The 27,489-nt window shown below is 34.2% G+C and overlaps 2 protein-coding genes and 1 long non-coding RNA gene across 21 annotated transcripts in view; 1 reads left to right on the top strand and 2 right to left on the bottom strand.

The window, feature by feature from the left end:
* Positions 1–339, bottom strand: part of gpatch8 (G patch domain containing 8) — a 36,033-nt gene extending 35,694 nt beyond the window's left edge. For 15 of the 16 annotated variants that reach the window (XM_087243060.1, XM_087243050.1, XM_087243052.1 and 12 more), the window contains exon 1: positions 254–336. Coding sequence is in view for 1 of the 16 variants with exons in the window: in NM_001328037.1 (NP_001314966.1) it covers positions 254–298 (45 nt within the window). In the remaining 15 variants the exon portion in view is untranslated. 16 annotated transcript variants of the gene reach the window in all.
* Positions 340–2,682: 2,343 nt separating this feature from the next.
* Positions 2,683–5,713, bottom strand: LOC137490682 (uncharacterized). Its single transcript, XR_015481046.1, has 7 exons — positions 5,613–5,713; positions 5,385–5,506; positions 4,516–4,599; positions 4,341–4,395; positions 4,166–4,241; positions 3,915–4,091; positions 2,683–3,581 (listed from the first exon to the last, which is right to left on the bottom strand). It is a non-coding gene; the product is annotated as an uncharacterized LOC137490682 (long non-coding RNA).
* Positions 5,714–7,441: 1,728 nt separating this feature from the next.
* map3k14a (mitogen-activated protein kinase kinase kinase 14a) overlaps positions 7,442–27,489 on the top strand; it is a 29,583-nt gene continuing 9,535 nt past the window's right edge. Inside the window, exons 1-10 of one of the 4 annotated variants that reach the window (XM_087244866.1) lie at positions 16,910–16,989; positions 18,171–18,282; positions 18,383–18,458; positions 19,053–19,296; positions 19,384–19,423; positions 19,719–19,884; positions 21,388–21,735; positions 24,249–24,383; positions 24,461–24,590; positions 25,930–26,058. In XM_087244866.1, coding sequence (XP_087100992.1) covers positions 18,420–18,458; positions 19,053–19,296; positions 19,384–19,423; positions 19,719–19,884; positions 21,388–21,735; positions 24,249–24,383; positions 24,461–24,590; positions 25,930–26,058 — 1,231 coding nt within the window. In that variant the 5' untranslated portion in view covers positions 16,910–16,989; positions 18,171–18,282; positions 18,383–18,419. Of the gene's footprint in view, positions 7,504–16,526; positions 16,629–16,909; positions 16,990–18,170; positions 18,283–18,382; positions 18,459–19,052; positions 19,297–19,383; positions 19,424–19,718; positions 19,885–21,387; positions 21,736–24,248; positions 24,384–24,460; positions 24,591–25,929; positions 26,059–27,489 lie in introns of those variants that run through there. The other 3 variants (XM_087244868.1, XM_087244867.1, XM_087244865.1) reach the window with 3 other exon arrangements.

The following is a 27,489-nucleotide window of genomic DNA, read 5'->3' on the forward strand; positions in this document are numbered from 1 at the left end:
GATATTCACTGGAAATTCTTAAAAATGTATGAGTTAAACTGGAAAGCAGACACGGACACCTCACTGGTAACGTATCGAGCTTGTCAATGCTAAACTGGGACGCATCGCTTGTTCTTGTGTCAGTTGCAACGCGAAAGCAGCGCGAGCTCAGCGGTTCAAATGAAATAGTACCAAACTGCACAAAACAAGAATAGCCGACATGCACAGAGACGTTAAACGCTTTAAATGCGCGCGGGTTATGTGGTATTTGTACCTGAAAATCACGTTCTTCGTTGAATCTAGAGAATCTGTCGGCCATTTTCTCTCCTGTTCGCCTCGTCTCCTGCGTTCCGACTTGTTCCTCTGTTGACCGAAACGCCCAGTGAAGTAAGCGGATGAGTGACTGACCAATAGCAGTGCGACATTGTTGATTGATGGGCTGATTGTCCAATAGGCTAAGCGTGTTCCACTACGAACGCTTTGGATTTGGAATAAAGCGTTTGTAATCATAACTTGTGTTTGTTGTTTGTTGTTTGTAGTATGAATGGTACAGTGCACTGTTAATAAGTATTGATTCCGCACCTGCTTCAAAATTTGACTTTGTAATTTTCTTGTTCTAAAATACTTATGTAAAAAACGTTTATGGATTTAGTTTAAGTTCGTAAAATTGTATTTATTTCTGTAGTTATTAATAATTTATTGATTTGTTTTATTATAGGTCAAATAGATAACACATTCTTCTTTCATGTAATCCTCTCTGTCAGCACTGTTTTGTTAGTTACTGTGAGGGCCCCCTCTGGTGCCAGGAAAAAAACTAGCTCACCCACCAGCTTGCCATAAAGATCAAATTGAATGGAAATCTGTGAGATAATATAAAATATATATTTTATATATTTACTGAAAGATTCCTTGGAGAACACAGTACTTAAAGCTGTGAAAATCCAATGTTGTTCCCAATTTTTATTTAACGGAAAGCAGATTTTTTCAATACATTTCTAAATATAATTGTTTTAATAACCCATTTCTAATAACTGATTTACTTTATCTTTGTGATGATAACAGTAAATAATTTACTAGATTTTTTCAAGACGCTTTTATACAGCTTCAAGTGACATTTAATGGCTTAACTATGTTAATTCGGTTAACCTCGGGAGGTTAGGGTAATTGGGAAAGTTATTGTATAACGATGGTTTGTTCTGTAGACTTTCAAAAAACTTATAGCTTAAAGGGGCTAATAATATTGACCCTAAATTGTATTAAAGAATTAAAAATTAATTTAATTCTTGCTGAAATAAAACAAATAAGACTTTCTGAGAAGAAAAATATTATCAGACAAACTGAAAATTTCTTTGCTCGGTAAACATGATTTGAGAAATATTTAAAAAAGAAAAAAATTCAAAGGGGGGCTAATCATTCTGACTTCAACTATATGTTCAAGTGTAACATCATTTTGTAATGATCTACCAAGCCTAATAAACAAGATTATTATTATTAATGTTTTGTACAAGTTAATTTTAAAAGCATTATTGAATACAAAAATATATTAAATACAAAGCATTTGGAAATTGGAATGATCACCATTTACAACAACAACTATAACAAAAAAGCTATGATAAAAAATAAATATGAGGCTGATGAATTACATAATCTATGTGCGGTATTGACAAAAATAAAAAAAAAGTTCTAAATTCTATGTGTACATGTTCAGTAACGAGTATTTCTGTATTAAGGGTTTGTGTTGTCCTCAAAGTCTTCGATAAACCTTGATAAATTTGCATTAAATGTTTTTAAGGTATTTTTTTACGTCATTATATACTTTACTCTTTACAGTTCTGAATTTATTTACACAGTTATATAGTTTTGGAGTGACATTGGTGGCTCAGTGGTTGCCTCAGTGCAAGGGGGTTGCTGATTCAAGTCCTGAGTTTGCATTTCTGTGTGGAGTTTGCTTGTTCTTCCCTGTTCGAGTGGGTTTCCTCTAGAAGCGCATCCACACTGTAAAACATGCTGGATAAGTTCATTCCGTTGTGGTTACCCCTGATGAATAGGGACTAAGCTGAAGGAAATTAACAAATTTTTTACTTTTTTCATTCATTCATTCTATTTCTTTTCAGCTTAGTCATTCATTCATCTGGGGTCGCCAAAGCAGAATGAACTGCCAACTTATACAGCACGTTTCACGCAGTGGATGCCCTTCCTGCTGCAATCCATCTCTGGGAAATATCCATACACACTCTCTCACACCCATACACAGACAATTTAGCCTACCCAATTCACTTGTACCACATGTCTTATGACTGTGGGGGAAACTGGAGCACCCGGAAAAAACTCACGCTAACGCAGGGAGAACATGCAAACTCCTCACAGAAACGTCAACTGACCCAGCCAAGGTTCGAACCAGAGACCTTCTTGCTGTGAGGCGACAGCACTACCAACTGCACTCTCAGAAAAAAAGGTACAAAATTGTACCTTTTAGGGTACAAATGGCCTGTCACTGGGGTGGTACCCTTAAGGGTACAAATTTGTACCTCTATTTAAAGGTACAAAATTGTACCCTCTACATTTGTACCCTTTAAGGGACAATTTTGTACCCCCACCGAAGGTACAAAAATGTACCTTTTTATATTATATAGCATTTTCAGGGTACTGACCCAGGCATTTTGATCCATTGGTGACTGCATGCACAAATAAATAAATAAAACATTTCGGTTCGCAGATGTCCATTTTTATTTATTAATGTAGAAATATTTCATTACAACTCACAACTGAATGTGTTAAGAAATAAAATTACACAGTAAGTATAAAGCAGACATGTAAAACAGTAAAAAAAACAATTTAGATAACAAATAAAAATTGTTCACTCACTGTACAGTATATAATCTACCCTTAATACAAAGACCACAAGAATACTGTTTAAGATTTATAAACACATTACACAGGCTACATCAAGTACTGCACTTTATAAAGTCCAAAGTATTTAAATAATAACAGTCATAATAAATAATTTGTCATCAAAATTTTCTCTGTATTTCAGAATGAAGGCAAACTTTCTCTATAAATTGCTTCAACAGTGCAGAAAACCAAAAACATCAGTAGCCTCTTCCTCAACATCAGCAGATTACTCCTCATCATCCTCAAGTGGAGTTGTAATTTGTTGTAATACAATAAGTGTTTATGCTTTTGATAAACATGACATGTAAAGCACTCATAACTGGAAAATGTTCTTTGATAGTCATTAGGACCACAAGTTATTTAAAAATTTGCTTTATGCATGAATAATAGCAGTGTGCTGGATTAACTTGATTGTGATTATCCCAAGAGCATGTAGAGAAACAAAAAACAAGGTTGATCACTTTGGTAACTGGAGTAGATCCAGGCTTGTCACCGTCCACCGTTCATTCAAAACATTCCACTGCAGAAACATCAAGGTGTTCTTCTAATAAGATGGATATGTCAAAAATGTATATTCATCCGCATCATTAGCCCGGCCAATCGCAATCCCATCAACTCTGAAGACTGCTGTGACTCGTCTTGTTAACACAGTTGTCCAGTCGGTGGCCTCCTCCTGTACTTGAACTGTTGGATGTGGTGAAGATGGTTCACTGTAAATGACAAAGCAATAATTACTTTAATATCAGTCACTCTATCACTGATGAAGAGAAAATCAACATGCATAGAAAGTAAAATAATTAATATTCACTGAATAAAAAAAAAAGTATCACAGATTAAAAGACTAATATAAATTTCATTCATTCATTCAATTTCTTTTTGGCTTAGTCCCTTTATTAATCTGGGGTCGCCACAGTGGAATGAACCACCAACTTATCCAGCATGTTTTATGCAGCAGATGCCCTTCTAGCTGCAACCCAGTATTACGAAACATCCAGACACACTTATTCACCACACATTTATACACTACAGACAAATAAGCTTACCAAATTCAGCTATAGCGCATGTCTTTGGACTTGTGGGGAAACCGGAGCACTTGGAGGAAACCCTCACAAACACTGGAAGAATATGCAAACTCCTCACACAAATGCCAACTGACCCAGCCGAGGCTCGAACCAGCGACCTTCTTGCTGTAAGGTGACAGCCCTACCCACTGCGTCATCCTAATATAAAGAATATCAAGCATTATATAATGCATTTATCACAGCATATACTAAAAAGAAAACAACATACGCACCGGAGCACATAGAAATGTTGAAGTGTCTCGCTTAACAAGGCTGGCAACATGAGAAGTGCTGCTGTAAAATCAATTCCTGGAACATAAGATGTGGCATACAAACAAATATGAAGGAATCCATCTAAAGCTAGAATTTAATAATATTAATCAAGTGGAGAAAGTTTAGAAAGAGTACCTTAGAGTCAGGTCCATAGCATTCTTCAGTTGATCTCTCATCTTTCGATGAATACCTAGAAAATAATTTTAAACATGTGGGTGTACATTTATTGTTGTTTGTAAGTAAAAACCTACAAATTTAAAATAGTATGTAAGCCATTAAAACCATGGTATAGATAATGAGACATACTTACATCTTGTAACTAAGCCATGCTTTCATATGACATGCCTTCATTGGTCTGATGCTGTTAGGCTGCATTATGTTGTTCAATCTTGTCCTGAAATACAATTGGAAACTTCATAAACTTCTGGAAAGCAATAAGATAAAGCAATAACTATTTACTTATTTTGAGATATTAATAAAATAGGTAAAATAGCTCAAGGTAAGTTACCAGTTTCAGACCAAAAAAGACAAATTATTACATTAAAGAACAAAGTATAACTTAAAACGTCGATTTATACAACGTGGTATGTTAATAATTATTCTACATTAACATAAGTATAACGTTAAACAATAGTAAAGCACCAACAATTCTGGACATGAGAGTTTGTGGACACTCCTCAACATTAATGTAACTTAGACACTGAAACAAAGATATGTACAAGCATACACACGCCACGTTTGTAACTAGCCACGTTTACATAATCAGTCGCTTTGCCGGTGACAAAATTGTGATTTTTCTTCACAAAATGGCGGTGTATATAACCGTCTAAAATTACATTTCCTCGGTCAACCGTGGCTAGAAAATGGCCTCAAAATATAAAACATTATCGATAATTACAAATTCCAGTATTAATAACAAAAGGTTTTATATCAAGGTATATGAAGACTTTAGTCGCGCCAGCTCCGGGCCACACCGCACATTACTCACGGCCCGATTCCGGTGCACGAGAATCTAGCCGCAACTGGACCGAAAGTATTTTGCTATCTGGGTTGCGGTTATATTCCGCCGTGGCAACACTTATTAATAAAGCAGTTACGTAAGATATAAGGCGCGAATACGTAACGTAGGCGATAAAGGGAGCTTTTACACCGAGAAAACTAACAGCATATAGTACTTACCGTTTATAACGTTATGTCCCTCGGTGACTTCGATATCATATTGTATTAACTTCTTTAATAAGCTGCAGACATCTTAGCAAACTTCATCCTGCAGGCCAACGTACACCAGCCAGCCCGGAGCACTTAAAGCGGGGGAAAGCCGAGACCGGAGAGTCAGAAAAAATCAACAGAACACGCGGCTTCACATGTAAAAATGAGACTGAAAATATATCTTTACTACACTCTTACCTGAAAAATGTGGACTCCAAAATAGACTTTTCTTTGAAAAGCGTGCGAAGTTCTGTGTAAACAGCCAGCATACTCTACCGACCGCCTCAGTAACAAACACTAGTATGTCTCAACAAGCCAAATTCTTAAAGGGACAGCAACATCACCACCTGTATGAAGATGCTGTCACTCTGCATGGTTCTTATTCTACATCCCATAAACTATAGGGTCTTAAACAGTAAGCAAAGACCAGTATTTACGTTTTTTATGATTAAAATTACATTCAATTATAAATTAAATTATTAACGATTTTGAGAATTTTTTAAATTTAAATACATGAAAAAATTTTAATTATTAAAATATTTAATTCAATCAATTTATTTATTTATTATATTTATAAATTATGTATTTTAGTATTAATGTTTAGTATTAATGCATTTAAATTAGTGTTATATAGTGTCTTGATCTTATCATGAGCTGAGGGTGCAATTTTGTTCCTATAGGGAAACAAAATATATAATTGTACCTTTAAAGGTTCCAAATTGATCCTTTACGGTACAATTTTGTATCCAAATGTGCTATAAAAGGTACAAAAATGTACCTTTCAAACCTAAATCTGGACATTTGTACCTTTATAGCCCATTTGAGTACAAAATTGTACCCTAAGGACCAATATGGGACCTTTAAAGGTACAATTATATATTTTGTTCCCTCTAGGAACAAAATTGTACCTTCACTGTACCTTTTTTTCTGAGAGTGTGCGCCACTGCGTTGCCCTATTTACTTTTTTGGTTTTCATTTTTAAAAAAAAATGTTTTTTGTTAGTTTTAGTGAAACTTTTATTAATTTTTACACTGAAATAAAATTGATTGATTTTAATCATTCACTTATCTTCTTTTCAACTTAATCCCTTTACTATTCTTGAGTAGCCACAGCAGAATGAACCACCAACTCATTCAGCAATTTATTTATTTATTTATTTTTTACACCTGTTTTACAGAGCTGATGCCCTTTCAGCTAGTGGCCACTTTTCACTGAGTCTCTAGCAATCTTAGAGCTCAGTTTAAAAACCCATGAATTAGATGAATTTATTCAGTCTAGTCCAAGAAAAGTGTTCCATTGTTTTATCTGTAATAGGGTGGAACAGAAGAAACTGCAACGTAGAGTTTTACAAAAGTTAAACATCGGGATTCCCAGGCTGGTTGACTGTGGCCTATTTTCAAAACTGTATCCACACCCTCTCATGACATGCTTCAGCATTACACTGTGTAAACTAATATGTGCAAGCCAGTAGATGGTGCTGCAAACCAAAATAAAAACTGAATAGTGTTGCTCAGGTGATATACATCCCACGTATGTATTTTTCTGTATGAAATGTATATAAAATATTTTTACCGTTGCTACATTAAAAAAAAAAATAATAATTAAAACATGTCTGTAAAACTTGTTTTAAAAGTTCGTGAAATCGTAAATTAAACAAGTTTAGTTTTCGAGATAACTTAATTTAGGCTATATATCTGTTGTTTTTGTACAGCAGTAAGGTTATTTGTAATCTGGATGAAATGTTAAAGTCTAGCACAGTAGGTTACTTTATTACACTGTTCAGGGTTTAATTGTGGCGGAAGTTATTTTGTAGCAAACACTAGTCTGCGCAACGTCAATTCTGGATTCAGATAACTTACTTTCAACATGAATCTTGAGCAGTGATGTCATATGCTTCGTCTCATAACCTAGAAATCTTCCTATGTAGACAGCCTCGCGAACCCGTATGTGTGGTGCAAACATGCTGTCTAGGTAGGCATCGTACTAGGTTTTGACACAGAGCCCCAGTCTTCCTGTCTCGGGCGAACAGAATAGCTCGAGTCGACGCCGGACGAACACCGATTCTCCCTTCGGTTTTAAAATAATTAAGGTAAGTCCCCTTAACTGTACCCAATTGTTCCTATAGTGTCCGTCACAAACGTCTGTCTTTAAAACACAACTGAATTCGCAGTTTTCTGTCTATTTTCTTTCTCTCTGTTTTGTGAAATGGCGGATGAGCGAAGAAGGAAGTTAAACGCTTCTTCCTTGTTTTAAAAATGCCTAAACGCTTTATCTTGTGTAAAAACAAATGAAGGCTTTTTAATACAAATGTCTGAAGGAAAACTGGAAACAAAATTCTTTCAAATGGAAAAAATAACTTTGTGCACAAATCTCTTGGACGTCATGTTAAAAAAGTAACGTATATATATGTTTTTTTCTACATGTTTAATGTAACGTATTAAATATACATTCTTAAATTAAATATAAACCATCAGAAATGTGTTTGAACGAGCGTGCGCAGGCTTGTAATAATTACAACTGCACAAGTGCACAGTTCATATGAAAGGTACATGAAAGCCTGTTATCATGTGTTTAATTGGTTATTATAAGTAGTTCTGTATGACTGTGATGAGAAAATGCACTAATAGCAGATTAATGAGATTAATGTGTCTCTTTTTGTGGCTAAGGGGGCAGAGGGGCCCCTGACAGGTATTCAAGGGGTCTGTTTGCAGCCCATCCTGTCCCAGTGCTTAGACTTTAGAGCAGGACTTACTCAGGCCAAAAGCATCCTATTCCTGAGTGGGGGCGAGGATGAGTCACTGTCTATTGTCTCAAAAGTGTGTGTGTGTGTGTGTGTGTGTGTGTGTGTGTGTGTGTGTGTGTGTGTGTGTGTGTGTGTGTGTGTGTGTGTGTGTGTGTTCACACTTGAGTCTGTTTTCCTTTATAGCAAGACACTTCAGGCATTTTTATGCATTGGTCAGATTTAAAGGAATAGTTCATTCAAAACATGAAATTCTGTCAGGAAACTCATCATTTAAAAATTTTTTCTGTTGAACTCAAAAGTGAAACTATCCATTTTGAACTATCCATTTATTCCAAGTTATTTCTGAAATGTGTATTTTAAAGACTAGTGGAAAGAAAAAAATCCAAAATTATCCTCTTATTAATATTTTACTAGCATTACACCGTAAAAAATGCAAGGTTCTAAACAATGTCTTCGTGTTGTCCCAAAACAAACCAATTAAGGTAATTTGTTTGTATTTACAAGGTAAAGTGGATTGAACATAAAACAATTACATTGTCCCAAATAAATGTCAAGAATTGTGTTGTTTCAGCTCATTTTAAATAAGTAGTTTGAACAAGCAGCAAACATTTTTTTTGAGTGTAGTATTTGTGCTTTTAGTGCAAATATCGAAACATTCTTAAAACAAGTGACATTTACATGAAATGTGAAATGATTAATGATGCATAAATAATGCATTTTCTTTACTTGGTCTTGGTTCTGCTTGAGTTGCTTTCTTCTGTTGAACACAAAACCATATTCTGAAGAATGTTGAAAACCAGCAGCCAGTAAATTCCACAGTACAATTTAAAAATGTATACAGTAGTCAACATTTGAAGTGGATCAAACAAAGTTTTTCAAAATTGTGCTTAGACTGGGTATTTTTCTCTAGTTTTAGGACAATTTTGATTAAATGTTTTGAACCACTTCAAGTGTTGACTAATGCATAAAAGTCAATGGCTGCTGCCTCCCAACGTTCTTTTAACATATCTTCATTTGAGTTCAACAGAAGAATTAAACTCAAATAAGTTTAAAACAATTGGAGGAGAAATAAATGATGACAGAATTTTCATTTTTGGGTGAACTATTCAATGTAATAGTCTTTTATTCACTTCAGTAGAATGTTATCTATTTATTCCTGTCTATTGTATATTGTTATTATATAACTATACATGATGAGTGTTTGTTTAATTTACTTTATCTGATTTATCTAACAAATAGTTAAAAATATATTGGTGAACTAATAAAAAATATATGGTCCCACTTTATCGTAAGTACCATTATTTACTATGTACTTACATAAAAAAAAAACAAGTACAATGTACTAATTGTGTTGTTATGGCATTGCACAACACTTTTGTTGCTATAGAAGTGGATTGCGGATAAGATTAGGGATGTGTTTGGGAGCATAGGTAGGTTTAAGGTTGGGTTAAGGTGTAAGGTTTGGTCAATAGTGTAATTATAAATGTAGTTACATAAATTAATTATAGACAGGCAGATATTTTGTTTAAACATTTGTACAATGTAAAAAATATTTATAGAAAACTAAAGAAATGTCTTAATAAACTGTGGTTAATTACCTGGGCTAGTATGGTGCAATCTATTTGTTTTTACTCTAATACACCATGGTGTAATGCATCACTAAAATTAGACTATTGGATTTTCATGGTTTATTTCAGTTTTAAATGTGTAATGCCAAAAGACAGTGGTCATGCAGACAAACATTTTTTCCTTGCTCTAAAAACTTTTTGGTCGGTGGTTTGTGCTGTTTTAGTACCATTTATCTACAAAGTGATAAATGTGCAATAAGTTAGAATGTTTCAGTTAACGTCTGGTCAACACTCGCCTAGTCACTGTGAAGTGGACATTCCCATTGGTTAAGCTGATTTGTTTTGTCACATCTTCAGTGGTAAAAGGCTGTGATTATAGCCCTTAGCTTGTGTTTTTCTTCTCGGTCCTGTCCCAGACCTCAATACCACAATGTTCCTGTTTTAAGAGTCCGAAACATCCACACTTCTGTATGCCATGGCTCACTGAATACACTGTCTGTCATTTGTGTTTTCTTCATCATATGCCTTTGGCTCTTATCTCTCACTTCTGCAAAAAAAAAAAAAAAAAAAAAAAACATTCAACATAAAAAAACTAGTACCTGCTTGGTTACTGAACATTGTTAAATATAGGCTATAAGTTAGGCCATGTTTATTGAAATGTAATGTTCAGGTAACAGAGTTTTGTCCGAGCGTTACAAGCCAAACCACATCATTTCCCTAAGCTGTTGCTTAGAAATGACAGATTGAAGGTGTGGCTTAACTCCTGATTCTGTTTGATTGGACAATGATAAAATTTCAAAGCAAGTTTCGCAAAAAGTGTGGTTCAAATTGGTTTTGTACACTGTAAACGATGCAGGGTTCCACACAATCGATTTGTGTTGGGTCAACATGAAGTAAGTAATTTTTTTCTTTAAAATGTAAGTGAATTGAACAAACAAAAACTAAGTTGTCCCCTAAAAACCGAAGAATTTTGTTGTTTCAGCTCATTTGAAATAAACAGCAAACATCAATTTTTGAGTGTAGCCAGAGTTGGGACTGCTTGATATTGAAAAAAGATTTTCTGAGATATATTGCAATATTTTTTGATTTACACAGAAACAGATTTTGGCCACACTTTATTTTAAAGTTCAGTTTTCACTCTTAGCAACCCATTTGGTCTTTTGCTTCAATAAACTCCTAAATTGCTCCTTATTATTAGTTATTTAGGTAATTTAGGTATTGGGTAGGATTAGGGTTGTAGATTAAGATCATACATAACATGTGCTTTATACATACTAATACGCAGCCAATATCTCAATACTAGACATGCTAATAAGCAACTAGTTAATAGTGAGAATTGATCTCTAACAGGTTACCAAATGTATTAATTTTTATTGACTGAGATGATTCTGCACTGTAAAACCCAACTGTCAACTTTATCAAATGAAATGAGTGTAGTTAACTAAAAAATGACTGAAAGTTAGTTCTATTCATTTGAAAAGAGTTTTGAACTCAGTGTTGAAGATAATGAGTTAATTAAATGCCTCAGTACTTCAACTTAAATGGAGTAAGTTCACAGTACTTGTATAGATTAGTGTTTTAACTCAAATGGTATGTTGCAATTGGTTTCCTCAAACGGTTTGAGTTGCCATAACTTATTGGGTTTTACAGTACTCAGTTGGTTTGAGTTCACTTCATTTATTGGGTTTTACTGTGCTCAAATTGCTTTGTTTACTCAAATGGATTAAGTTCACAGTATTCATTAGGCTTAGTTTTTTTAACTTAAATGGTTTCTTGCAATCGGTTTCCTCAAATTATTTGAGTTACCTTAAGTTTTTGGGTTTTACTGTGTGTAGGGGAGTGAATTATGCATAACATGTAATAAACCATGTAATAAACTACAAGCATGGATTAATACAACAAAGCAGCAATAAAAGTGAAATAAACAGTGCATGCATTATGGTTTATATATATATATATATATATATATATATATATATATATATATATATATATATATATATATATATATATATATATATATATATATATATATATGTGTGTGTGTGTGTGTGTGTGTGTGTGTGTGTGTGTGTGTGTGTGTGTGTGTGTGTGTGTGTGTGTGTGTGTGTAAAAATGACAAAGTCAATTCAACGTTGCATATCATTACTATGTAACTATTGTGGATCCATACATTGTGATATATCAATGCTGAAACAATATATCTTTCAGCCCTAGCCATAATGCTAACTGACTGTGACAGATAGAAAACAATTGCTGTGTGAAATTTGATTTTCAAGCTGGATTTCATCACTAGATGTGTTACTATCATGTGACGATTGCACACTGTAAAGTCTGTCGCTGGAAAATAATTGGCAAAAAATGTTTTATGCTTAGCAAGGCTGCATTTATTTCAGTAAAAAAAAAAATACTGAAATCATATGTTAAAATATTATTACAATTTAAAATCAATCTTTTCTACTCCAGTACTTTATGGTATTATTTAAATGTTATTTCTAAAACAGTAAAGCTGTTCTAGAGTCACATGATCATTCTCAAGTAACATTTTTTTCTTCTTTAATAGAACGATACGAGTTAATATGAGTTTAACCAACACGATTCTTAAATTTTTGGGGGGACATCTTGATTGTCTTTTGTTCAATCCACTTAAATTGTTAAAACGCTTAAGTTAACTTGACCGATTTATGTTGGGACAACATAAAAGAATTGTTTGGAATCCAGCATTTTTTGCATCATTGCTGATAAACCTAATTTATTAAAAACAAATATTATAGGAAACTTTCCAAGAAAATATTTTGTTGTCAAAAAATGTCTCAGCTCTATTTCCTTCAAATAAAGATCCTCAAAGGAACAAAGTTGTTTATAAGTTAGCAGTATTGTATTTACATTCCTTTTGGATGATGTGATGTTTCTAACTTACAAAGTCCATTCAGCAGAGCAGTTAAACCAGTTCTAAAAAAACAAGCTAGATATAGATCTTATTTTATAGGAAGAAGTCATTTAAGGACAGCTCTTTAATTCTCTGTATAATGTTTGAGGAATAGTGGTGTTTGTATGTCTTTCTTAGGGCTTTTTTTGCTTGTGGGTACAGGAACACAAAGCACAAACACATATGGTTATATGATTGTCTACTGTCTGATCCGTTCTTTTCAGAAATCATGACAGATAAAATGTTTCTGTACTTGTTTGAATTAGAGTTGCAGATATCTTTTTATTTCTTCATACAAGCACTCATCTCATTTGTTTTCTAATGTGAAACAAATGGCAGAGTCAGTGTTACCACCTTAATATGCAAAAGCTAAATAATTTAGAAAATTCAAGGCATTAATGTGAGTTAAGCATAGAGAATTAGAACAAATATGAGTAATTGCAAGCTTTTAAAGGGATAGTTCACCCAAAAATGAATATTTACTCATCGTTCACTTGTTCCAAACTATGGCTATACAATATATCATTTGAGCATTGATATTGCAATGTGTGTGTTCGCAATAGTCACATCACAAGACATGCAGTGTTGAGTTGGAATTATAGTTGACCAGAATCTACAGGACAAAATAAATGAGATTTGTGGAGTCACTGCAAAATCTAATTATTATAGAGTGAAAATGTAACATTTTCATGTTTTTAAGGCCTATGTGAACATTTTAAGAGTTTAAAGAATGTTAAAAGAACATAAAGAGCATAAAGAGTAAACTCTCACCCTAAAGTGCTGTTTAAGAAAAAAAAACTGCCTTTATTCTATATATAAATATATATATAATATATATATATATATATATAATTTTTTATTAAATTTTTTTATGTGTATTACATGTATACCATAATTTAAATAAAATATATTTATATTTCACTCCCATATAAAATCATCCCAATTAATCTGAAGTAAGGACTTTCCAATTAGAGCTATTTAAGTCATGTGATGAAATTGTATTTATATCGCAATATATATCGCAGGGAAAATAAATATCACAATGTCAAATTTTTCCCAATATGGTGCAGCCCTGTTCCAAACCTTTGAATTTCTTTTGTTGAACACAATAGAAGTATTTTGAAGAAAGCTGGAAACAACCATTCACTTTCATAGTAGGAAAAATTCAAATACCGTGGAATTCAATGGTTCTAGTTTTCCAGCTTTCCTCAGAATATATTCTTTGTGTTCATCAAAATAAAGCAACTCATAAAGGTTTTGGACCTGTAAATAGTAAGTAAATTTCATGTTTGTGTGAAATTATATAAACTGTTAGTATAAACTGTTTAAGGTTATATTGAAAAAAAAATCATACAACAGTAAGTGAGACAAAACCATTTTTAGGATGGATATCACTGGAGGGTAGAAACTGAAAAAAAACGTATTATTTTATGTCATGAATCCGTGATCCGTGAATCCGTCATGATACCGTTTGTCAGCTACTGTTTAACATTTTTGCCATTGTTTGAAAAAGGTGTTCAGTGAAAAAAGTGGTTTTATAAGCCAAGTAAAACAGACAACATTTATCCCAATATTGATGCTCATTTCAAACACACTGAAGTATATTTTGTGACTTTATCTTTGAAGTTACAGCTATGTAGGTTCGTTGAGTTGAATATCATGCTAGCTGGCAGTATTTTGGATCAGATCTGGAAATCCATTGACTCCATGTCAAGTGATTGTCATCAGAGAATTATGAGGTTTGACCTTCTCAGTTTGAATTTGTGCACTGAAATAAGCTATTCGACGCCCCAGCAAACAAATTCTACATTTTTACACACGCCTGCCTACCAGGAAGGGAAATTTGTTATGGGTAAAACAAATTAGTTTACCCTACTTTGCTCTTCATTTAATCATCCCATTATTCCAAACCTGTATGAGTTCTTCTGGGAAATGTAAAAAGCAAATAGTTCAAACTAGGGCAGGGCGATTTAACAAAAAAAAAACTTGCATTATAATTTAAGTAATCTTATATCCTGATAATTATATAATATAGTACCAATTAATAATTTATATAATTATTATTTATAGTTCATGTATATATTAACCACATGGAAGGGACACATTCATACATGATTTAAATTTCTCACTATAATGAGAACTTCTTTGATTTAAGAATGTTGGAATACAAATACAAAATATTAATACGAATCAATGATCAAAAACTAATGGTTACAGGCTCTATATAAAATATTACTAAATAAAATGCAAACATTGTACTGTAAAGTTTACAACTTTTAACCATGCTGTCAGTCATGTTTCTGTGCATCCCCATATAGTGGCATGTAAGATTACGCTCATTCATATGACAAACATACGGTGGCCGAGAGAGTGTGAGAGAGAATGTGGTGCCATTTAAGAAAACACGTGCAATTGCAAAAAGCGCCAGCAAATTAAGAAAAGATTTTCCGCCGTTTGACAGCACACCTGCTGCAAAACCTCACAATGTATACACATTAAAAATGCGCAGCATCTTCTCATAAAGCAAACAATTTACAAAAACGTGCTGCATCATCTCAAAACACTTGCAAAAACAAGGCAACACAACAGAAATTTCAAGGGGACCCTAAAACGTGACGGATGCTGCTGCCATGACTTCTGCTCAGTAAAGTTGCAGGTGATCTTTGAAAGGGGAGTTTTTTATTTTATTATTACATTTTCCTAAAACCCTAAACTCAACCTTCACAGTAATGTCAAAACAGTAGTTGTACAGAGGAGTATTTATGCTATTTATTAAATTACCCAATAAGTTGTATTTTATTAACGCCTACCCCACCCTAACCCAAACCCAACCATAACTGCAAAAATGTTATTGTTATACAGTGCTACAAAAATTATGCTACATTGATGTGTGTTTCTGCTGCTGTATCTTATCTAAATAACTATAACCTAAATAGCCAAGTCCGTCATGTTTTAGGGTCCTCTTGAAACATTTGTGTTATGTTGTGAGCTATTTAAAGTGTTGTGTGAAAATGAAGCGCATTTTTGTAAATTGTTTGCATTGTGAGAAAGTGCTGCACGTTTTATTATAATTGTTTGCGTTGTGAGAAAATGCATCGTATTTTTTATGTGTATGTCTTGTAAGGATTTGTGAACAGATGAAGGTTTTTTTTCCCTAATTTGCTGCCATTTTTTGTAATAGTTTTTTTGTAAGTGTTTTCTTACAAACACTTATTTTCCAGTGTTTTTCCAAAGTACACTATAAAATAAATGATTGAAACAGTAGACTTGCTTTATCCATATTATATATGGTTACCACTAATGTTTATAGGAAGCGCATTTATTTCAAACTGTGATCAAAACTGACTGGAACTACCTGTGTGTCATTGCACACCTTCCAAAATCTAGAATTTCAGCAGAGCATAACATGTCTATATCTAAACGTCTTCCATTGTATAGACAAAAATAAACACTAAAATCATCTTTTATGTTTCACAAAATAAAGAAAGAAAATCATAGAGGTAAGAAAGAGAAGGCAATCTAACAGCAATGGTCTTCAATTATGACAGAATTTACACTTTGAGGGTAAACTTAGTTGAACTTTTTATATTATAAAAGCCCAATAGAGGTACACAAAGAAACAACTCTCAAGAGTATCAAAATATGAGAATGATTTCATAAGACGAAATACAGTTTAGCCAAAGAAAAAGAGTCTTTTAGGCAGGTAAAGTTACTGCAAGCCTGACTGCTGCCTCAGGAGGAGGAGGAGGAGGAGGAGTACAGCGCAGAGAGGGGAAATGGAGATGGATTTCCCGTAAATCAGCCCCATCCAATCAGAGTGCAGTTACGACATGGCAGAGAGCCAGCAGAGAAATGTACACACTGACTTAGCCATTGAGAGAGAGAGAGAGACAGGAGGGAGGGACAGGCTGTAATAGTGTTAGTAAACGAGTTCTCATGCTCAACTCTGCATTTGAAGCTGTATTTAAAACACGGTACGTTTTCTTCTGTCTCTCCTTTCCTTTCGCTTGCATGCCAGATTCGCAAATCATCATTGAATGCATATGAGTGTGTTGTAATGGAAAGGGTGTCTCTGTCGGAGTCTCATGCGATCATGCTGCGTTAATGTAACAACTGAGGAACTACAGGTTGCTTGACTTGGTTGCAACATTTTTCCATTGCTCATGCTTGAAATGCAGTAGGATGGATTTATGTCTTCCCACAGCGCTTTGAGTGCTTTCTGAAGTCATTTCGATGATGTAACAGCTTCTCCATTAGCTATCAAGATGGAGGATTCGGCTGCTTGCAATAAACTGTTGGCAGGATCTGCGTGGATGACGTTGGTTTTAGATGGAGGCCTGTTTTCTTTTAGTTTAGAAGAATGAGAGCTGCAGAGGGATGACCGGAGAGAGGGAAAGGGAAACGGGAAGGGAGAGTGTGGGGCAGATTAACTGGGGTCATATAAAGGCTCACTGATGCAACATGCTGTAACTATGTAAGACCTTGCAGAGTTTCTCCAGGCTGTGAAGATCCTTCTAGCAGGAGAGAAGAAAAATTAGCTTGTTCAGGTTTTAGTTTGGGAAGCATTTAGAAATAATTCCCTCACAAAATGTACAATCCTTTGTGTATATTTGACTAGTTTCATGTTACAATACTTTGGTTTGTGTAATGTCACCTAGGAAAAGTGTGGTTTCTACTTGCTTGCCACAGTGCTTGCCAACGTATTGATGTGTGGTTGCTAAGGTGCTCAGGGTGGTTCAAGCTTGTTCGGTTGCATTCACTAAAATGTTCTGAGTGGTTTTAGCTAGCCTAGTTGTCCTGAGCTGTCTATCATCTTAGAAGAAACTAAAAGCAGAAGGGAAAGTTCACCCAAAACATTCTGAAATGTCATTTACTCACTCTCAAATGATTCTACACTTTTATAAATGTCTTTATCCTGTTAAATAATAGTGAAAATATTTTTTTAAATAGCTGAAAACTTGTGATTTTCTTCGAAATATCTTGTTTTGGGTTGGCCAGAAGTAAGAAAATGCAACAGCTTTGGAATAAGTAAAGGGTGAGTAAATGTTGACAGAATTTTCAGTTTTGAGTGAACTATCCTTTAAGGGCAAGAAATATCTACTATTGTTTATGCTAACTAAGAGCAATTAAATAAAAGCGTTACTGGATATCTAAACAATGAGGAAGTAAAATAAACAATCAGAACCACACCCTTTCTTTTGCGGATTATGACTTTATCATCATCCAATCAAACAAGGAAACCGTTTGACTTGATGCTGTTGCCTCCCACATATACACGCAGTGAAATTAGTGAGAAGTTGTCAACCGCGTAAGGATTTGTGATAGCAAACTTTGTCTTGCAATTCATCAGCGATTAAACTCTGATTTAATGCTCTAAATTAGAACCTAGTAGTCAGATTGTAACTGGTTAGCTTGTTTCAGTGTGGGATATAGGACATCATCTCTGCAAATATTGTCAAAACTCAGAAATTGTTTTCATTTTGAAAAGCAGAAAGCTCTTGTTTCGCCCTCAGCAGCTCCTCCCACTTCACACACCAACCTTGAGGAGCAGGACGTGTTAGATTGTGAAGAATCGAGTCTTTGTGTTTGCTCAAACACTGAGTGCAGTGTCCTCTGTTGCCTAGTCAGGTACAAAGTTCAGCTTTTGTGACCAATCACAGTTAGAGGACAGGCTAAATGAATTTGTATCACCTTGTCACGTCTGAAAGACAATATCCTCCTCTGCCAGATAGCATAACCAGCACCGATTAGGGAAGGCCAGGTGTATGGGATTTTTGTTTTCCCAGGGAATGGTTTTGATCAGGGTATGTATGTGCGTGAGACAAAATAAGGCACCATATTTATGCACCTTAAGGTTTTGTTATACACAACTTCTGAGCCATATGAGTAGAATTACTGATCTTAGGGCACCAAGGTGGCGCAGTGGGTAGCACGACCGCCTCACAGCAAGAAGGTCGCTGGTTCGAGCCCCAGCTGGGTCAGTTGGCATTTCTGTTTGGTGTTTGCATGTTCTTCCTGTGTTTGTGTGGGAGTCTTCCGGGTGCTCCGGTTTTCCCCACAGTCCAAAGACATGAAGTATAGGTGGGTTGAATAAGCTAAATTGGAAACCCACGCGGACACGGGGAGAACATGCAATTTCCACACAGGAATGGGAACAGGCACAGCCGGGACTTTAACCAGTGACATTCTTGCTGTGAGGCGACAGTGCTAACTACTGAGCCTCCAAGCTGCCTTACTAAATTCAATCAATCATTTTTTTTTCAGTGAACCATAAACAATCTATTTTGTGACACTACGAAATAAGCAGTAGAGGATAATATGAAACTATAAACTTTTGTCCATACAATATTTTACGTCATATTGCATAGGTCTAATCGATCTGTTCATTTGTGTCATAGAGTTTGAAGATGCAGGTGCAAAGAATTTGGAACTCCACCGTCCCATTCTCTCACATGGCCCATAGTGATATAAAAGCTGTCAACCGCCTTGGCTCGGGTCCAGACTCTAGCACAGAGAGCGAAGGAGGAGAGCTGGAAAAAATAGTTCATAACAGCGCTCTGTGGAAGATCATAAATCACGGAACTGCCAAATATGAGTGGACACACGGGACAGAGAAACAGTCCATTATTGCACAGGCGGAGTGTAAGTGTTGGTTTAAAGACACTGAAACAATGACCTAGGTGTTTTAATCAAATTTAAATGTAATTGAATTCTTTCTCTTTTTCATAGGTGAGTCTCAGGATTCACAGGAGTTCTGCCCCAATGGCAGGTAAAGATCTATGTCAAGTCAATTTTAATTTATAAAATGCTTTTAAGAAATAACAATAAGTGCTTACCAAAGTTCTGTACAAGCATACACCATTTAAAACAAAAGACATAAAAATTTAAATACTCTCATACGGTGTTAAAACCAAAGAGTAGAAATGAATATGTAAAGATTTGATCTAAAAACAGGAATGTATATGACTTTAACACACAAATGTTTTCGATATGTTCTCTTTCAATATGAGGAATGAATAAATCACTGCGGTTTACATGTTTTGTGATATCTTCTTCCACGTTAGCATCTCCTCCCAGTTGGTTCTCAGCTCCATCAGTCGTAACCGGCCCAGAAAGAAACGTAAGAGGCCGCGACGGAAACAGGGCAAGAATGTCAGCCAAGCAAATGTGTCTGTGGGAGTCACCAGAGTGCCAGAACAGGACAGCGGAGAAGGGTCGTCTATCAATCAGGTACGGCCTAATTACCTATAATTATAACAACTGATGAAAATTGTAAAAACATTATCAGTCAGTCAGAGAAATTAAAGTAGCTGATGACATAGCTTAAATATATATAGTATATAATAGCAACACTCATCAAGACAACAACATTAATCAAGAACTTACAAACAAATTAGTCCCATACATATTACTGCAGATCGTTCTTTACAAACACCCCATTCACATCAAACAGTGATTCGAATTAAGACAACTGCAACTAGGATGAATGACTTTTCATAAGCAATTTTTTCGGGCTCTAGGAATTTTAAACCTGCGTCCTGATGGTAACATTTCAAATGCTGAGTAAAGGGGATGTGTATTATCTTTAAAAATCACAACTGCTGTTTTTTCCATAAAGAATCTGCAGCGAATGTTGTTTGTAACCAGTTATCTTATTTGCCTGTTTGATAATTTGCGTCTAATATAGTTTGCCTTAAATATACAGATTGCTTTATGCACATACCCCAGCTCAGACAGTAGTCGATTGCAGACTACTTTCATTGGCTGACGCTGCTATGACGATTGCGTCAGCCGAAACTTCAGACACGCCCTTGGTCAATCGTTGTCGCAATGCATGGTTATTCACACGGGGCTTGTTCCAATCCTTCTTTAATCGTAAACTGTAGTCATTGTCATAGTATTTTCCCTTCCAAGAGTGTGAGTGCCTACAGTTGTCCAACATTCAACAATATATCTGCTTTTGTGTTCATCAAAAAAATAAATGAATGAATAAATAAACTCAGAACAACCACTTAAGGTTGAGTAAATAATCAGTAAACGTTAATTTTTGGATGAACTATCCCTTTGATCAACTTAATGCAGTAATTGGGTATTTCTAATATTAGCGTGTTTCTGAGATAATTATTTATCTTAATTAGTATTACAAAAGTAATAACCATATTTAAACAAATTGTATTTTTTTGTTGTTGTTGGATATTGGATAACATTACTACATTACTAATCTATATTACTATTTCACTTTGGATGCACGTTTTTATAAATTCATTTAATGTATATCACTTTTTGGATGCACTGAGAGGCTAAGTGCCTCTCAGTTTCAGCATAACTTTGCTGATGTCTAAAAGCGTCCAAGCACACTATATTTAGGAACTGAATGCATGTAAAAAATCTATACAGCCCATCTGTTAATTTCATTTAAGGTTAGACTTATTTCAGCTTATGTTATATCCCAGAGGAAATCCAATGTTTAGCCAACTATTGATTTTTTTGTATTTTTAATAATGTTAAATGTTAATAAAATGTTTAATAATATTATATTATATTATATTATATTATATTATATTATATTATATTATATTATATTATATTATATTATATTATATTATATTATATTAAAGTATATTTTATAACATATTACTTTTAAAAGTAATTTTACACAACACCGTTCCCACTCTGCACTGGTTTTATAAGTGTTTTTCAGCAGTTCTCCTTTCTTGTGTCCTCTTTCTTCAGGTTAGAGAGCCAGTGTTCTTCAGCAGCAACAGTAGCAGCACATACAGCACAGAAAGAGTATCCATCCAGGAAACCGAGGGTCCATCAGACTCTCATCAGTGGGAGTCACAGCAGACCTCCTTTTTCTCCCCCAGCCAGAGTTATGCCGAAGAGAGCGAGGAGCTGAAGTCTCAGCTGAGAAGCGAAATCGAATGCTCTTTGGCAGTCACGGCCCTCAGAGACTATGTAACAACAGAAGAACCCTGCTTTGCATACGGCTTTGTAAAAGACGTGGTGAGACAAAAGAGGGAGAAGGACGAGGACGAAAGAGAGGACAGCGATAAGAACGAAGGCATCCTGTTCAAAGAGGTGATTTGCCATTTTAAAAACAAGACACGGTGAAATTGACGAGGATGAAGTCATACCGAAAGATGCGACGCTTTGATCTGTTTTCTCGCACGCTAAGATGCTAATTTGCATGCAAGCACACATTACGAAAGTTATATAAACACACACAATAAAGACAATACAAATAAAGACAACAGAGGCACACTAATATAGAGAGAGAGTGAGACACACAAGGGCACATGCCTGCATGTGTACACATAGCTAGAAGCTGCGGTTGTCAGTTTCCTGTTTTTCTTGCATTCGGCTGGGTTTCATGTTTACCTCACTGATCTAGTTCTGCTTAGGGAGTTTCCTTGCAAGAGAAATAAGCAAACAGTTAGACAAATGTCGTCGCGCACTCGTCATGTGCTTTAATAAAATTTGACATTTACAGTTAATCAAGTAAGCACGCATCAGAATCCTATCTCTGGCCAATAAACAACATGGTCTGTATATATGAAGAATTTAGATGCAAAAACATCTAAATGCCATCTGAAATAATCAATAAAACATTTCTTCTCAGACTCTTGTGTGCAGGTTCAGAGATTTCACTGTAAAATAACTGAAAGTAAACATAGGACTAAAATGGCACTTACAGGTTTTTGCATCCGAACTCTTCATATGAAATTAAATTAAAACACTTTAAATAATAATGTTTTTAATAATAATAATTCCTTACATTTATATAGCGTTTTACTGGGCACTCAAAGCACTTTACACAATGAGGGAGAGATCTCCTCATCCACCACCAGTGTGCAGCCTCCACCAGGATGACGCGACGGCAGCCATTTTGCGCCAGACCACACACCAGCTGATTGGTGGAGAGGAGACAGAGTGATGAAGCCGATTATGATATGGGGAGGGTTAGGAGGCCATTTTAAGTTTTAAAATACATTTTTAATCAAGGCATGCAATATCACAAAAAGGTACAAGTAACATTAATAAAGGTTTTGCAGGAAATGCACTTTTCAAATTGAACACACGAATGCACATTGTTTAGCACTAAAAGTGTGCTGTCAGTAAAGTATTTTCATAAATGTTTCTGTGCTTTTATTAAGCAAAGGAGAGAGTAGAGAACTATGGGTTGTTGCTAAAATATTTCTATGTCAGTTAAATGCTATGCCTTCCATTCATTAGAGAATTAAAGGAAAAAAGATTTATCTTGGTTTCTACAAACAAATTCAGCAGCTCAACTGTTACCAATATTACAATAAAATTAAATATTTATTGATCAGCAATCACAGGTATAAATTATATTCAAAAATATACCAGGTTCATACGGTCATGGAAAACCTGCATAAGTCATGTTATTTTGACATGGCATTTTCCGGGCCTGGAAAAGTTTTGGAAAAACAGAAAAACCCACAAAGTTTTAGAAAAGTCTTAAAAATCAAACAAATATCTGTATACTTAAATAGATCCATTTTCTTTACTTCTATTCTTTCTTTGGCCAAACACATGCACTCACATTATTAGTGCTCTGTAAGCATTAGCTAAATCAATTTTACATGGATAATGTTTTTTTTACTTAAATAGATGTTTTATATATATATTGTGTGTGTATATAAATTTATATTACATATGTTTTAAATATATTGTTTTATAACTTGTAATAAATGTGAACGTACAATGTTTTTCTTATTATTTACCACGTATACGTAGACATTATGTGAAACATTAGGTCCTGAAAATTTACTTTAAAGTTCTGGAAAAGTCCTGGAATTTGAGTAGTAAAAATGTCTATCAACCCTGAATATAGTAAAATATCAATTAGAACAGAATATTAACAGAGTAAAATTTGTATTTAAATAAAAATAAATGAAATGCATTACAATAAATGTTAGTTGGGAAAAAACATCAATTGTAGTAATATTAAAATAACAACATTATTACTTTTTTTTTTTTATTTAATACTGCAACATTGATAACTAACAGATGTCAAAACTTTCTATACTGTTTTCTGTTTTTATTTTAAGCTATATTTTTTCGCTATAGTCAACAGAACAAACTATTGCTATTCAATAACTTGCCTAATTACACTAACCTGCCTAGTTAACCTAATTAACCCAGTTAAGCCTTTAAATGTCACTTTAAGCTGAATAATAGTATCTTGAAAAAATATTTAATAATATATTATTTTCTATCATCATGGCACAGATAAAATAACCAGTTATTAGAAATGAGTTATTCAGACTTCAAATGTATGTATGTACAGTATGTATGTATGTATGTATGTATGTATGTACGTATGTGTATTTATGTATATACATATTTTTTGAGCTACTGAGATTTATTCAAAAATGTTCTTTTGCTGCTTGTTCAAACTAATTTAAAATGAGTTTAAACAACACAATTCTTAAGATTTTTGTAGGACAACTTTATTGTTTCATGTTTAATCTACTTAAATAAGTGTTAGGAAAATATCGAGCATTTTTACAGTGTATTTAATTCTTTTAAACTCTGTTTTAAACTAATCTGAATATAATTTTTTTTAGGGCCTTCAACCAGTGAATTCTGAGTACAGAGAGGGCCGGGAGTATGAGCAATGTAGATTCCTCAAGCAGGGCTCTTTTGGAGAGGTCTACAGCATCAAAGACAAAGGCACAGGCTTCATTTGTGCTGCCAAAAAGGTATGTGTGACCTCCTTCAAATACAGTTTTTTTTCCACTGCCCGAGACTTAAATATGAGTTGTATTTGCTTTTTCAGGTGCCGCTGGAAAATTTCAGCACTGAGGAGGTGGGCACGTGGAGCGCCCTGCAGTCTCCTCAGGTGGTGGAACTCTTTGGGGTGGTGCGTGAAGGTCCATCCATCGTCCTTTTCATGGACCTCAAACCCAGTAAGAATTTCTCAGTTCATTATTTTGGCATTTCTGGGGCCTTTACCACTATGGTGGTTAACAAACTCAACATTACATGATTAGTTTTGGGCTTTGGGCTATGATACTGAGTTTAGGGAGCCCATGCATGTGAAGGCATGATATTATTTGCAAACAGCCAATCATTCACTTGATTGAGAGAGAGAGAGAGAGAGAGAGAGAGAAAATTACTTTTACAGCAAAAATGGAGCTGTCCATGAAAAAGAACAAGTTGCTTTATTGGAGCAAGTGAAATTAGTTGAAAATGTTCATAACATGTATAGGTATTCAGAGACTTGTCACTTTTTATGCCTTATCTACTAATTAAAAATATAGGGACATAAAAAAAACTTAATTAAATATACAGATAGTTGCAAAGTTCTTAAAACTGCTTAATATAATTGTAATATATTTTAATATAAGATAAACATAATTGTTTTGCTTTCATAATTTATCTTACTAAAGGGTTAATAATATAAGAGCTAATAATAAATAAGTTTTGTGCATGTGCCTATTGTCTTTTTTTTTAGCTGCGCTTTTTGATAAAGCAGTGTGAGAAGATGAAACGCATGGACATGGATCACCACTTCATGTGATAATAGTGTGTGCAATTAAAATAAATATAGACTTATGAAAGATGACACATTTAAGATGTAAGAAAATGACAGTGATTCAGTTTTGGGCAAAGATGTCAAAAGATTTCCTTGGAATACTTTACTATACCATACTATGGAACGGTGTTTCTCAACCAAGTTTCTAGAGGACCACCAGCTTTGCACACTTTCCATGTCTCCTTAACCAAACACACCTGATTCAGATCATCAGCTCATTAGCAGAGACTGAAAGACTTTTAATGGGTGTGACAGAGAAAGGAGACAGCCAAAACATGGTTGAGAAACACTGCTGTAGAATACTTTAACTAATAGCATTTGATATAGTATGAATAAAATTTGCCACACTTGTAAAGTGCATCTAGAAAGTGTTTAAATGTAACTTTGGAAAAGGGTGTAGGAAATCTATGTAAACAAAAGTTGGTTATTAAACTAAAATAGCTTCTGTGATTAGATTGACTTTATCTTGACTTTATTACATCAGAGATGTCACTTTGGGCACAACTGATTGGTTGAATCTCGGTTTGCGTCTTACAATGCATGCCAATGAATACCACTAAAAGCCAAACCACTTTCATAGTCCCTTAAACTCGAGAGTTTGTCCAAACTAAATTAAAACCAGCTAATCTGGCTTCATGGTACAGGCCCCCCAGTGTTCTGCTTTGTGAGGAGATGGATAGTTTGATCTGCTCTGTTTACACTCTCTTCAGGTTCTCTAGGACAGCTGGTGGAGGAACGAGGCCGTCTGCCAGAGGATCTGTCCCTGCATTACCTTCAGCAAGTACTAGGGGCACTACACTACCTGCATAGGAAACGTGTGCTTCATCTGGACATCAAAGGTACAAAGATTGCTTTACTAATAATGTTTTGTTTTTGTATGTGGAGTACAAGCTACAGTGTGCAGAGTCTTTGTTTTGCTTACTCAAATTCCCACTTCCAAACTGACATTTATGTGGACAGATGACATGACTGTGACATTTAACGTCCACATGTAGTTTATGTGGAAAGTGGACATCCCTTTTTATTTTACTTCCTTCATTGGAGAGACAGTTCATTGGAAACTTTTTAGAGAAATGAAAAATCACAAGTGAGTCTTTTAGGAAAAAGGCAAACCTCGTGTTTCTCAGAGTTGCTAATTTACTAGACAGCTGCATTTAAAGGTCAGAAAACTCCACTTCTGTGTTTTATTAAGATAAATCTGGAAGAAATATATATAACATATTATCATTTTTTATGTTAAATTAAAAATGTGACAGTAAAATAAAAATAACATTTTCCTAAAATTATTATTATTATTTTTTTTATCTTTAACCAATAATTTAGAAAATTTTAAGAAATGACATTTGAAAAAATGAATAATACTTACCCATAAATTTAAATGAAAGTTATTTAACATAACAAAAAACAGTTTAAAATAAATTTACAACCATAACTGGTGGATTTTAATCCTGCTTGGCTATAAAATTTGCCAAAGTACCAGACAGCTGCATTTAAAAGTAAGAAAACCCAACCTGTGTGTTTTATTTGGATAAATATAGAATAAAACATATAATATATTATTACATTTTTATTATAAAACAAATAATGGGAAGCTAAAATAAAAAAGAAACTACAGCTGGGTCTAGAAATATTTTCTCAATCACTTTTGTATTTCTACTTTTAATCAATAGTTTAGAAAATGAAACAAAAATGACATTTTACCCCCAATGTGTAGCTATAAATCATATTTAAAGTTAAAATATCCAGTGGTCTTATTTTTTTCTACATAGCTGATTGTCTTTAGGAAATAATAATTATGACTTACCCACAAACTTAAATGAAGGCTATAAAATAAAAAGAAAACAAAATTAAAATCAGGACTGGTGGATTTCAATCCTCCTTGGCTATAAAAGATAATTTTTTATTATAAAACAAAAAATGTGAAGCTAAAATAAAACCAAACTACAGCCGGTTCTAGAAGATTTTTCGGAATAATTTTTGTTCTTGTACGTTTAAACAATAGTTCATAAATTAAAACAAAAATGACATTTTACTCCCACCATGTAGCTATAAATCATATATAGAGTTAAACTATATATATATATTTTTTTTTTTTTTTTCCCAAATGAGGTTTAACAGGTCAAGGAAATTTTTACAGTATGTCTGATAATATTTTTTTTCTTCTGGAAAAAGTCTTATTTGTTTTATTTCTGCTTGAAAAAAAAGATGTTTTTAATTTTTTTTAATCCATTTTAAAATCAAAATTACTAGCCCCTTTGAGCTATATATTT

The sequence above is a fragment of the Danio rerio genome, chromosome 3, assembly GCF_052040795.2.
Source record: "Danio rerio strain M-AB ecotype USA chromosome 3, GRCz13ab, whole genome shotgun sequence".
NCBI classification, from domain to species: Eukaryota; Metazoa; Chordata; class Actinopteri; order Cypriniformes; family Danionidae; genus Danio; species Danio rerio.